At 47.9% G+C, this 13,955-nt stretch overlaps 1 protein-coding gene across 1 annotated transcript; it reads left to right on the plus strand.

The window, feature by feature from the left end:
• The first annotated feature begins 5,356 nt into the window (after positions 1-5,356).
• PENK (proenkephalin) lies at positions 5,357-9,600 on the plus strand. Its single transcript, XM_057532258.1, has 3 exons — positions 5,357-5,510; positions 5,949-6,089; positions 8,499-9,600. The coding sequence occupies exons 2-3, from the start codon at positions 5,952-5,954 to the stop codon at positions 9,150-9,152; spliced, it is 792 nt and encodes a 263-aa protein (XP_057388241.1). The 5' UTR covers positions 5,357-5,510; positions 5,949-5,951; the 3' UTR covers positions 9,153-9,600.
• Positions 9,601-13,955: the final 4,355 nt, after the last annotated feature.

A 13,955-nucleotide genomic window follows, 5' to 3' on the forward strand; every position in this document is an offset into this window, starting at 1 on the left:
CAACAAAATAGATACCAAGAGAGTAATGATAGAGTTAGAAGTGAGTATATGCGGGGTTTAGCTCTTCCTCTATATAATTTTATGGCAACAGTTTGACTTTGGGGGTCCATCCCATGAGCATGTGAGCTATGGAAGATGTAGCTACAAGAGGAACACGGTTTTCAAAAATGACTTTACTGTGATTTATCAAAAAATCTAGAAACAATAAATGCTGGAGAGGGTGTGGAGGAAAGGGAACACTCTTGCACTGTTGGTGGGAATGTAAATTGATACAGCCACTATGGAGAACAGTATGGAGGTTCCTTAAAAAACTACAAATAGAATTACCATACGACCCAGCAATCCCACTACTGGGCATATACCCTGAGAAAACCAGAATTCAAAAAGAGTCATGTACCAAAATGTTCATTGCAGCTCTATTTACAATAGCCAGGACGTGGAAGCAACCCAAGTGTCCATCATTGGATGAATGGATAAAGAAGATGTGGCACAGATATACAATGGAATATTGCTCAGCCATAAAAAGAAACGAAATTGAGTTATTTGTAGTGAGGTGGATGGAGTTAGAGTCTGTCATACAGAGTGAAGTAAGTCAGAAAGAGAAAAACAAATACAGTATGCTAACACATATATATGGAATCTAAGGAAAAAAAAAAAAAAAGGCCATGAAGAACCTAGTGGCAAGACGGGAATAAAGACACAGACCTACTAGAGAATGGACTTGAGGATATGGGGAGGGGGAGGGGTGAGATGTGACAGGGTGAGAGAGTGGCATGGACATATATACACTACCAAACGTAAAATAGATAGCTCGGGGGAAGCAGCCGCATAGCACAGGGAGATCAGCTCGGTGCTTTGTGACCACCTAGAGGGGTGGGATGGGGAGGGTGGGAGGGAGGGAGATGCAAGAGGGAAGGGATATGGGGATATATGTATATGTATAACTGATTCACTTTGTTATACAGCAGAAGCTAACACATCATTGTAAGGCAATTATACTTCAATAAAGATGTTTTAAAAAAAAAAAACGACTTTACTGAGTATCTATCATGTGTAAAGCTTGTGCTGTGGGTCGTATGCAAAGGAGTTCCCTCCAGAAGCTGGTGACCTGGGGTCACTGCATTTACAACAGTGAGTTATCGTTACGGAAAACCTGTTCTGAATTTCTCTTCTAGCATTGCCTCGATTTCGGAAATTGTTTTCTTGGTGGATGTTTCCACTCATTCAGTTAATACTTTTGATCGCCTTCTCTTCAGGTCCTGCAGGTGGGGTCTTGAATTTGATTTTGGAAACCACCAAAAACAAATCAAAGTCAAGCTATTAACTAAGGTTTAGGTCCGATGAGGCAATACAGTTTTTTAACATGCCTGGTTCTCTGGGGTGGCTATTAAATTCCTTCAAAGCAATTCCAGAAGCCACTTCAAAAGTCAAGCTGCTCAAGAGTCTGGTTGTATCCCCAGCTATCTCTTCCTCGAATCTAATGAGTCATAATGTGACTTGCTTTATTCACGGTCTAATTACCTATACTTAATACTAAAATGTATGTTTCCCTGTCTGAGAGTTGAAGGCCAAGTTTAGGAGCTCTCTTTCTAGTCTTTCTAAGTTTACAGGATGCAAACAGTGTGTTCCATAGGCTTCCTTTAGTTTCCCTTCCCCGGCTGGTTTGTTTCCTCACTCTCTTTCTCTCTCTGACACATTGACACATTTTCTATTATTTACACTCAGGTTCAGGCAACTTTGTACCAGGTTCCTTTTCCTTCCAAGGGGTTTACTTTGCTCCCTGGCTGTTTGAGGGTGAGGATGGGCCAGCATTCACCCTCCTTAGAATGGGCATTTATTACAGCACAAATCATCTTCCCACCAAGTCCGCTTACACCCTCTCTGCCACGGTGCTCTTTCTGTGCCAGTCTGAAGAAGATGCCTCAACAGTGGTCCTTCATGGTAACATGCCCAGCTCACAGAATCCTATCTTGCAAAGCCCACACTTTACAGTGTAACTGAAAATGGGCAAGTTTGCCCTGCCTCTGGTGTGACTCCAAACATCTGAAATGTGAGAACATGGTGCTTTTATGCTGAAACATTACACAATCCCCAGAGTGCGGAACTGCCTTCTTCCCACTGCTGCTATTTTACAGAGAGAGGGGCAGAAAAACCAGTTTCCATAACAAAGAATGTGTGTTTGGGAGGCGGGAAGTGGAGGGGAGGAGAGGAACCTGAAAGACATCCCGGAAATGATGGAAAAGGACCCTGAAAGGACTTGTTAAAATCCCTCCTACAGGCTCCCAGAATACATAAGAACTGAGTAAAACACCACTCATCATCGGGGCTTTAAAAGCCACATTTCTTGGTCTCTAGAATGAATCTCTTTTGTCTAATGTTTGGGACCTTAGGATCAGAAGAAGGTGAGGTCTTGATCATAACCTGGGAATCAGAATTCTGTGGATTAAATGCTTTAAGAGAAGGTGCCCTTCTCTTTTTTGAGTCTGATTTCTAAAGAAGCTTTTTCCCAGAAGATAAGGCAAAATCTATCAGTGCTTGATAAGTATTTAAAGGATCGTGAAAAATGAATCCCTTGCATCTCACTACCACAGTTCAAATATAAAGAAATGAACACAGAAATGTATGTCTTGTAGCCCCAGGGTAGATGGGGGAGGGTGGTAGGAAGAGATCCTCGCAGTTTGGGGCACGCAAACCAGCCAGCCACCTCCCCACCTCATCCCTCCAGTCTGTCAACACACATTCACTCGGTACCATCTACATCCCAAGCATCTAGGCGGGTGCTGGAGCACTCAGTATCCCCACCCTACTCCTAGGGGACAGCCTTCTCTTTCCTTTTCTCTCTCCCCTGACATTTAAAACGCCTCAGAGGGCTTCCCTGGTGGCCTGGGAAGAATCCGCCTGCCAGTGCAGGGGACACGGGCTCGAGCCCTGGTCCGGGAAGATCCCACATGCCGCGGAGCAACAAAGCCCGTGCACCACAACTACTGAGCCTGCGCTCTAGAGCCCGCGAGCCACAACTACTGAGCCCGCGAGCCACAACTACTGAGCCCACGTGCCACAACTACTGAAGCCCGTGTGCCTAGAGCCCATGCTCTGCAACAAGAGAAACCAGCGCAATGAGAAGCCCGCGCACTGCAACGAAGACCCAATGCAGCCAAAAATAGATAAATAATTAATTTAAAAGCCTCAGAGAATGATGCAGGTTCACCAAGAGATACTAACTCAGAGGAGACAGTGATTGTTCCAACAGAAACAAAAAACAGGCCTGAGGGTTGGGGGGGAGGGGTGGGGGGGAGGAGATCTCCCTAGAGAGGTGTGATGGGACCTGCTTCTGCCTCGTTCTGTCTGGACCGGTCACTTGGACGTCACTTGTATGCTCGGATCCTCGTTTTTCCCATCTATAGAATAAAGGTTGGAATAACTTATCCCCAAGTCCCCTTTCAGTCTTCAGCTTCTACTTTTCCAAGATTCTAAGCGGTCTTTCGGCGTCCAGCACTGTGTACCCAGGGAAGCAGCACGTGGTGCGGTCACTCACACGCGGGTCTCAGCCTTTGGCCCCGGTTACGTGTTTGAAGTTCGTACCTGGGTGATCCCCAGGATGCCAGTGCTCAGGTATAGCAAGTTTTCTCCCCTTTTAGGCCCGGTTGTTCGTGCACGGCTTTCGCACTGAGTACTGCAGTGTAGTCGCTGCCTTTCCAGACCCCGGGCAGCAGGGGGAAACCTCGTTCCTGCTGGGGGACGGGTAGGTAGCTGGAGACAGCATCACCAGCTCTCCACCCTCGCCCATGCGAAAAGCCTAAAACGTCGAAGGGGAAACGTTCTGCTTTTCCGGCAAGATGTCAATGCTGGCTCCTCCGAGCTGTGTGGAGCGTTCTGCCGCCGCAGCCCCGCGCTCCGCTTCCCGGGAGGCAGGCAGGGGCGCGGGAGCTGCTCCGCGGCCTCTCGGGTGCGTGTCCGCGGCTGGCACCCTAAGACCCCTCCCCGGAGCCCAGACCTACGCAGGAGAGCGCTGCCCTCTAGTGACCAGAGTGGGAGACGCAGCGCGGCCCGAGCTCGGAAGAGCCCTGCGGCGGCTGGTCCTCGCGAAGGTCCAAGCGCTGGCGCATCCTTTGCAGAAGGTGGTTTGACTGGGAAAGCACTGGGATTCTTTCTCTGTGTACGAGCTGTGGGACTCTGTGATTTCCCTCTAAGACCAGGACTGATAGATACATAGATGGATGGATCGATCAATAAACAATAAACGTAGGATAAGTAAATGATAGACAAACCTAAAGGCAGATGGTTGGCAGGGTTAGAAACACGTTTTTAAGGCTTGCTATGCGCCAGGCACAAGCCTAAGTGCTTTGGTCCATTATTTCATTTGCGTCTCTCCGGAACCCTATGCGTAGCCTCCGGCCCTATTGTCCCTCATTACCTCTGTCCCTATTTTCCAAATGGGGAAACTGAGGCCTCAGGCAAGGTAAATGGCTTGCTTCCTGGCAATCTTCCGCAGAGCGAGGATGGCGAGCGGGTCTCAATCGACGGCCCCAGCCTCCCCCGTCGGCGCTCTGCCCGGCCGCGCCCCAAGCCCCAGACGCCCTGGGTACCGCGTCCCTCCCACCTCGCTCCTTCGCCACCAGCCCTGATGCGGGCATCGCCCCGGCCCAGCACCCCGTCTCACTTGTGGAAATCCCCCAGGACACCCTGGTGGGTGGGAACATCGTTTCCGAAGCATGGGCTTTACCGCGTGCGCGCTTGGCAAGGGGTCTCACTAATGAGAAAGGGGAAAGCTCTGTCCAGAGATTTTAAGATCCCCGGAAAGTTTCAATCAGTCATTCCTTTAACCGTTAACTGAGCGCTTACTACGCGCCTCACGCTGTCAGCAAGGGAGTCTAGGGCGGGGACAGACCGGTGGACAAGTGACCACATTCCGGACGGCTGTGCCCGGCGCCCACCCGGGCCGCGGGGCCGCCCCAGGAGGAGGCGGGGGAAGGGTACCCCAGCACACACTCGGAGGGTCTCCAGCACATTCCGTCTGCCCCGCTAACTCCCCCTCCAGCCTGGGGCCTCGACCGGAGCCCGCACCCCGGGGAGGGCGATGGCAGTGACTTTGCGCGGGGGCCCTTGATCTCATCCCACTCTCTCCCCAACTTTCCTAACTGCCTCGGTGTGTCACCCGGCCGAGGGGTGGGCCGCCACGCGCATCCCCCCGCTGCGGTCCGGACCCCCCTTCCGGCGGGGGCGGCACGCGGCCGGCGTAGGGCCTGCGTCAGCGGCAGCCCGCCGGCGATTGGGGCGCGCCCGCCTCCTGCGCTCCGGGGCGAATTATAAAGTGGCTTCGGCCGCCGCAGCCCGGAAGGCGAGGGAGGCAGGCGAGGCGGGCCCCCAACCCTGCGCTGCGGCCGCGGCGACGCGTCCGAGGACCGTGACGGTGAGCCCCGCGCCGCCCGCCTGCCTTGCTCTCCTCTCCCTCCTGGAGTCGCCCGCCCCGGCTTTCTCCGACCAGCCTGTGCGCCCGGAACAGCGGCAACGTGAGTGAACTTGGCCCAAGCTTGGCCCTTGCTGCGTGGGTTTGGGGCCGTCGGCCAGCTGCGTTTTATTCCGCGTTGCGTTGCATGGGGTTCCCCAACTTTCTTCCGCTCCATGTATGTGACCCGGGTCAATATCGCGCCTCCCCGGGCTGGCGCGCTCTCGCATTGGGTCTCCGTAGTCCCCTCCAGAATCCTGCCCGGGGCAGCGGCCGCCAGGAAAGGGAGCGAGTGCCAGGGGCCGCCCCGGGGTCCAGGTGACAGTGACAACTCGGGAACCGCGAGGCGATCAAGGCGGGCGGGCGAGGGGACTGGGAAAGAGTGTCCCGGCGGGCTGTGGTTCGACGAACGCCCCGTTGCAGCTGCCCCGCGAGGAGTCCCTGCCGGGGACCCGCTCTGCGCCCCGGGCGGGCTCGGAGTTCGTGTGCCCTCTCCCCGCAGACCATGGCGCGGTTCCTGAGACTCTGCACTTGGCTGCTGGCGCTTGGCCCCGGGCTCCTGGCGACCGTGCGGGCGGAATGCAGCCAGGACTGCGCGACGTGCATCTACCGCCTGGCGCGCCCGACCGATCTCAACCCGCTGGTGAGTGTTGCGCGCGGCGCGGGAGCTGGTAACCGCGACCCTGCGCGGACAGCCCGGGTCCGCCGCGCGGCGCGTCTCGGGGTCACAGTCGGCGCGGACCCCGGGTGACCCAGGCGTCCCGACTGTTCCCCGAACGCTGACCAAATAGCTCTCGGGACCCGCGGCTATCTAGGGACCGGAAAGCGCGGCGGTGTCTCCGCGCAAACCAAGTTTGTTTTCACCCCGAGGAGGCGGGAGCCCCGAGCTGTACTGTCTTCAGCACCTCGGAGAGCACTGGGCCGTCACCTCACCTGCGGCCAGAAAGATGCTCAGTTACTCCGCCTCCTCACGTAGCCCACCCGGGGCCCCTTCCGCACGCAGCCATCTTCCCGCAAGCAATATTGACTTTTTTATTAGTGATATTCCGCTGCCTTTATTCGAATGTCATTTCTCTAGCCCTTTCAAGCTCAGGTCTCTCAGACCCTGACCCTCACTTGTGGGTAGGAGAGAGCAATGGGATGGGGAAGGGATAAAGGGAGGGGAGGAAGGGAGAGCGCAGCAGACTGGAGAGAAGAGGTCAGCCGCCGTTTTACAGACAGCAAGTGATGCTGGAATTCCACTTCTGTCCTGTCTAGAACGTACTTGTGTAACACCTACTAAGACAGCAGTTTACTTTGGCTATGAAGAGGGCACAAGAGAGGTGGTGGAGTCCAAAGAGGTGGCCACAATGCAAAGATAAATTACGCAGGGGCTTGGGGGGGTGGGGAATCTAAGGTCAGAAGAACTGTCTTTCTAATCATGGTCTGTGTGCTCTTGAATCACTCCTGTTGCTCTACTGAGTCAGAATCTCTGAAGCTGGGACTCAGGAAGCTTCATTTTAACTAGTTCTCCCAATAATTGCTTTGCACTGTCTCCTCAATTTGTTGAACTTCTGTGATAACTTAAGTTGGCCAGAGAATAATGTATTAATCCAAAGAGTTCGGCTCCTCATTAGAGCTTTTGAAGCAATTTTATTATGTAGATGCATAAAACAGGGACAAAAATTAAGGAAAGGATTCCACAAAACCCCAGGTGTATATTTCAGGTTAAATGTTTCTTCCTTCCATTTGAATTACCTGATCCATTTCATTTGACAAGTAGTAGGGCTTTATATTTAAACTCAGAAAAATGCTGCATCTTAAGCAGGGGTAACAATCCCCTTCGTCCATCTTTTTTCTTTCTGATTTGTTTTTTGTTTAACTGGTGAGTTTTCTATTGGAGCTTACATTTAGGATTGTTATTTTCTCTGTGAAAAGAGGCTTTTTGATGACTATACTGTTAGAATTACAGTAGCTCTGGAATTTTCGCTTGGATGAAAAAGACACATGAGAAATTAGGTTGCTTAGCCAGAACTATGTAGTAAAATCAATGTAACACATATTTATTGAGTTATTGAGTTTCTACCATGTGAAAGACACTTGTGCTTCATTCTGTGGTGGATACAAAGATAAGCAGGCATGCCATGATTGATGTCCAAATTGAATTTACCCTCTAACACAGAGGATAAATAATACAAAAGTGCATAGATGGCTACAGGAGCATATAAATATAAATTAACACCACTTCCATTCTGTGACTGTGCTATTCTGATTATTTGCCATTATTTGTTTTTGAAGGAATCCCTTTTAAAAAGCCTTTTGGTAACAGTATACGAATATTCAATATTAATTTTTGGCCAATAGATTATTTAAATTTCATTTAGGATGGAAATATTCTTGACACCTGAACATCTTAAATTTTTAATGATGTCTTGATTTCGTAATCAGATGTCAAGAATAAAACAGAACCATTTTAATTAGATCTTTAGATTTTTATATATGCATATATTTAATTTTCTTAGACACAAAGCTTAAATAATCATTAAGAGCTGCTTAAATATACACCCTAAAGAATTTTGTTGCACTAATAAAATGCTTCCTTTCATTGTGAAAATAATATGTGTGTGTTTCATATTAAGTAATATACCAATATATTTTTAAATCTCCAGAAAATGCCTGGTTTTTATGTCTAAATCATGGGTTGGTAACTGGGTTCTGTAAGTAGACTTCGGGGGGCCATAAAACCCCCGAATTGCTAGGAAATAACATATATAGGTTAAAATTGGGAGGGAAAATATCTTTACAATATTGCAATGGCACAGCGTATACAATCTGTTAAAATGCAAAGAAAAATTCTAATTTGATTCCATTAATTCTCCACAATCTCTCCTTTTGAATTTCCTTCGATTTGCCTGTTCAGTACGGCAAAAAGTTGTAATAAGGAAAATGAGATCATTATACGGGAGTTTCCACATCAAAGCAAGCATAGAGTGGTCTTAAAAAAAACAAAATGTGTTTGGTGAATGAAATCAGAAAAGCCTCTTTTTATCACTAAATCGAATTCTTTTCCCAGGCTTGCACACTGGAATGTGAGGGGAAACTGCCTTCTCTCAAGACCTGGGAAACCTGCAAGGAGCTTCTGCAGCTGTCCAAGCTGGAGCTCCCTCCAGACGGCAGCAGTGCCCTCGGCAAACAGGAGGAGCACCGCTTGCTCGCCAAGAAGTACGGGGGCTTCATGAAGAGGTACGGAGGCTTCATGAAGAAGATGGATGAGCTGTATCCCCTGGAGCCGGAGGAAGAGGCAAATGGAGGGGAGATCCTTGGCAAGAGATACGGGGGCTTCATGAAGAAGGATGCGGAGGAAGACGACGCCATAGGCAATCCCTCCGACCTGCTGAAGGAGCTGGTGGGAGCAGGGGACCAGCGAGAAGGGGCTCCCCACCAGGAGGGCAGGGATGACGCAGACGTGAGCAAGAGATACGGGGGCTTCATGCGAGGCTTAAAGAGAAGCCCCCAACTGGAAGATGAAGCCAAGGAGCTGCAGAAGCGGTACGGCGGCTTCATGAGAAGAGTGGGTCGCCCCGAGTGGTGGATGGGCTACCAGAAAAGGTACGGCGGCTTCCTCAAGCGCTTTGCAGATTCCCTGCCCTCCGACGAAGAAGGTGAAAGTTACTCAAAGGAAGTTCCCGAAATGGAGAAAAGATATGGAGGATTTATGAGATTTTAATCCCCTTTCCCATCAGTGAGCCCAGGCCCCAGCAACCTTCCTCCACCCCGCAGTGAGAGACTGCTTCGCCGGTCGTGTTGTATTGTCCTGTGTTGCTTGCATTATATAGTTGACTTGATTGTCTGGATAACTTAACTGTACAACCTGAAAGCTGTCATTCCAGGTCCTGTGTTTTTTTGAGAATCCTTAAGCCTTCAAGTATTGGTCTCTTGCAGCTGTCTTGTTTACATGCTCAAATAGTTTTTGGTATTACCTTGTCCTTTATTTTTGACAAAACGCCAGTAAATGCATACTTGTATGTAGATATAATAAACCCATCACCCCAACTGCACAACATTCTTGCAAGTTTCTTCCCCTCCAGAGCTCTCATTCGCCCTTAGGTCTCCACCGCATATCCTAAACTCACAGACAGTGAAACCATCTGCTTTCAACAGAAGTATCACTGGCCTACTCCTCTTCCAACTGCTGAGGCTGCAAAAACATTTTTCATTTAATTCCTTGTATATGACATCTTAGATGAGCAAACACAGTAGCAAAGCAAAATGTATTTCCACTCTCGTTTCTGGAATTCAGATACGTGAGGAAAAACCAAAGCCTAATAAAGATACAAACTGTACCCTCCTGTATAAGGAACTCTGCATTTACATCCAAATGTGTATGTCTCTTTTCTTCAGCAAAATATTTTAGACGTTAATTTTAAAAAAAATTAAAGGTAATTTAGCCCTATTTTACAAATACAGAAAGTGGAGCCCAGAAAGGTCAATTCATTGGCCCAAGATTGCCCAGCCGTTGAAGGATAGAAATGGAATTAAGACCCCAAACTTCTTGCTCCCAAGCAATGTCCTCTCCACTCCAGTTCCCTGTCTCTCATCCAGGCCATGACCAAGAATTGGAAGGACTTGGGTCTCTATCTTGCTCACTGTTACCCAGCCCTACACCACAACTGCGGTGGGTCCTCCAGTATCTGATGAATGGACAGATGCATGAATGGAGGAATTTGGCAACCAGATCACTGGGCAAAGTATTATGAATGTTTTGGAAGGCAAATTCTCATCACACAAGGAGTTTATGACTCCTTCACATTAATTAAACCATTTGGGACAATAGTCAGGTACAAAAAATGTAACATGTCTTTGTTTTTCTAATTGAAACCACCTGTAGCTAAATTCCCATCCACTGAGTCATTTTCCCAGGACCCTCACTCATCCTTTCCTTTGCATTCTTCCCCCCAAATCAGAGTTTAGCAACTGAGGGAGAAAGAGGAAGAGCCTCTGCTCTGCAACCCAGGTCTGTGCAAGACCATGTGCTGCATCCCGATGGGGCCGCCCACCGCCCCTCTGAGTCCAGCCCTGCTGGGTTCCCGGGACCTCCCCACGGCCATGTGCTGTCACCCCGGTCAGTGCAAGGGCTCACAGGTCCCTGCCACTCACTGATCCCCACCAGCTTCTATCTCATCTCCATGATCTTTGACAAACTAACTTCCAGGCCAGAGCCCTCCTCCTTTTGAACTAGAGATGCAGATAATGTAAGCGTTTGAAGCAGGTTGGAAAGGAGCTGATAAATAGCAGCAGGCCTGTGGATATCCATGTCTGGAGCAGTAAGAAATGATGGGGCTGAAACACATCAGAGATCTTAGGTCTGTATTCAACCTGAGCCAACTCTTCCCCTTGGAAACGCCAGCCCAGTACTTTTCCAAAGAAATCTGAAACCTCAATTTTCATGATAAAATCTCAATTTCTTAATTTCGGCCTATTGATTCCATTTAAACCAGTGTGGCCCAAACAAAACCCATCTGCAGGTCAGATTTGAGAGACAAGGGGCTAGTCCTTCGAGGGAAAAAATGTCACTTAATGCTCTCCCTTGGAGACACAAGAGGGAGGAGATATGGAGATATATGTATATGTATAGCTGATTCACTTTGTTAGAAAGCAGAAACTAACATACCATTGTAAAGCAATTATACTCCAATAAAGATGTTAAAAAAAAAAAAATTCTCTCCCTTAAAACTAAGGATACCCAAATCTGAGAAACAGAAATCCAGCCTGCACCCCAGAGACAGTAAGAGTAGAATGACTGGTTCCTTCCCTTTAAGACAATAATCCAATTATTATGTTACAGTAAAACAATATGTGTACATATATATCTCACCCAATATGTATGAGAAAATACAATCAAATGAATATACACTCTTTTTCAGATCAAGCATGGTTCTTCCCGAGGACCCTTTTCATTTCTACTTGGGGTAGCTGTGCAGACCGAGCTCAGATGTTCAGAGTGGTTAACAGACAAATGTCTGGCCCTCTACTTCACTGTCTGGGGCCCCTTCTGAGGGCCCAGTGATGCCCCGGGGGGGATGCTGTCAACTGCTCTCGTATTTCCTCACCCCTCACACCTGCTGGTGAATTGAGGGCCTGGTGGATGCACCACAAATGTTCAGGGAGGGAAGGAACAGAGGAGAGGGACGGGGAAACAGAGGAAGGGAGGAGAGAAGGGAAAGACCATGGGAAAAGATGGTTCGTTTCCCTTAGGTGCACGTGGGGCTGTCAGCCCCTGCTCAGAACATCAAATGAAGCAAGGAACTCACCCAGGCTGACCTTAACAGTAAGGTCACATTTTGCGCACAGCAAGGGCGGCTGTGCGCAAAACGTGACTCCTGTGGCTCGAGGGGTGCTGGGTAGGTCTCCCTGTGTCCCCAGATATCCCCCAGGCTGTCCAGCCTTCAGTCTGAAATACCGTCATCAGCTTTATCTCTTAAAGGCTTTTATTTTCAAGACTTTCCTATTTAAATGCTGAGGGGCATTTGCCTAAGAGGCCCCTGGGATGCTCTTTTAAACGCAGATAACTGTGCCCTGGCTGTGGCGCTCAGCCTGTGTTCAGCACAGGTGCTCTGGGTCCCATAACCGCAGAAGGGTTAGGACTAGCCCAGGACGAGGACTTCAAGTTGATGTGTCCTATACTATATAAAAAGAGTGTATATATGTGTGTGCGTGTAGTAGTAATTGTCAAGCGTTGTACCTTGCCAACCCTGGGGAAGACTCTAAACACTTCTGCCCTTTACATCTTGGTATCAGAGTCTACAGTCGAGTACTGGATGGAACAACGCTTTACTTGGAGAAGAGACAGGGCATGATCACCTTCAATAGTGGGCATTGGTCAGTCCCCCATTATCAACAGGTCTCTCACTGCAGCCAGTGCAGGAAATTCACCTATGGGAACCCATCTCAAGCCACAGGAGAAGAAACCCTGTCCCTTCCCTGCAGAGGACAGATACAGCAGTGGTTGGCCAGGTGTCATATCATGCACATGCTATAAGCAGAGACAAAAGAGCCCTCATTGAGCCTGAAGCAAGGAGAGAAATTCCCACATAAGGTGGTATGCCTGTCCCAGGCTGTGTAGCTCTTTATCTCTTGGTAAGGGAGCACTCCAGGCTCAAGGTCCATCCTTATGTGGCTGAGTGGGGAGTCTAAAGATTTCTCTTGAGACCGCCTTTCCCAAGAGGAATGTGTATTGCAACGATTCCATAAGATTAACTCTTAAAAGTGGAATTAGTGGATCAAAGAATATGGATATTTAATATTTTATGGTTATTGCCACATAGCTTTCAAAAATGCCGTACCAGTTTATACTCCCATCTACAATGCATAGGCACCCTTTATGTGTGCTCACACTCTCACCAGTGTTAAATAATTTCAGTCACTTAATTTTGCCATGTGATGGGTAAAATAGCGTCTCGTGTTAATTTGTGTTGTCTGTGGCTGGTGAGTCTGAGCTTCATTTCTGTTGGCTGAACATGCTTCTATAAATTTCTTGTTTATTTATTTGCCCATTTATCTGTTTGGTTGTTTGTCTTTTTCTTACTGATTTATAGGTAACCTTACATATTTTATTAAATAATCTATTTTTGTGTATATATTGAATTATGTAATTAAGAAGTTGAAGCTTTTCGTCATTGTGTATATTAATCCGTAAACATAATGCCTCAAATTACAAGTCTCTTGAAAAAGCTTTGGAATTTAACTTTCTCAAAACTCTAGAAATCACATAATTGTGTTCTACATGATGTTACTCCAAGTAGGAAACAAGTCTAAATGTCTCCTGATGGAGGTATCCTTCGTACAGTGAAGCACAAAAAAACGTGGAAGCATTTGAGGGTTGGAAAATATCACATGGAAACTCCCTTGGGCACAAATAATCTCACAAAATAATCTGCCAACAACTAATCCATGCATTCAATTATTGACCCAATCATCTTTCCAAACTGTAACACGGTCTAGTGATGGCTGCCATAGCAAACAGAATGCGCAAAGCCTTTGAACAGAATAAAAATAGGACCATAAAAATAGGAGCCGTAAAAACAGGACTAGGCAGAAATGGTTTGATATGGTCAAGGATCTCTAAGTTGAAAGCTGTAATCCTCCTTGAAGCAGCACAGGAAGATTTGTGTAGTTGAGCATCTTCTACACCTGAAAGTCTTCAAAGAAACAAAAACTAAATTTTATATGACTGACTCCTTGCTGTATAGGGTCTTAGAAGATATTCCACCAAGGGAAAAAATCTTTGTAGTATTCGATCAAAATTTAAAAGCCACTAAAACAAAAAAACAAACAAATATATATATACTGATGAGAGTCCATGCTCTCATCTAAACTCATAACGAAGATATGTAAAATGTTTTCATTTAAATACATAATTATGCTCAGAAAATGATGAGTGTATGTGCAGCCTAGCACCAGATGAGAGAGATGCTGCACTAAGCAGGAGTTGAAATGGGGGCTTCTGGGCTCTGAGTCTGGAGTCTGGGGG

Source organism: Balaenoptera acutorostrata, chromosome 17, assembly GCF_949987535.1.
Source record: "Balaenoptera acutorostrata chromosome 17, mBalAcu1.1, whole genome shotgun sequence".
NCBI lineage: Eukaryota > Metazoa > Chordata > Mammalia > Artiodactyla > Balaenopteridae > Balaenoptera > Balaenoptera acutorostrata.

Bases quoted from the DNA above. Each gene is read 5' to 3' on its own strand.
- PENK (XM_057532258.1), top strand. From the start codon at position 5,952: ATGGCGCGGTTCCTGAGACTCTGCACTTGGCTGCTGGCGCTTGGCCCC. The intron at 6,090-8,498 runs GTGAGTGTTGCG...TTCTTTTCCCAG, and splicing joins CGACCGATCTCAACCCGCTG to GCTTGCACACTGGAATGTGA.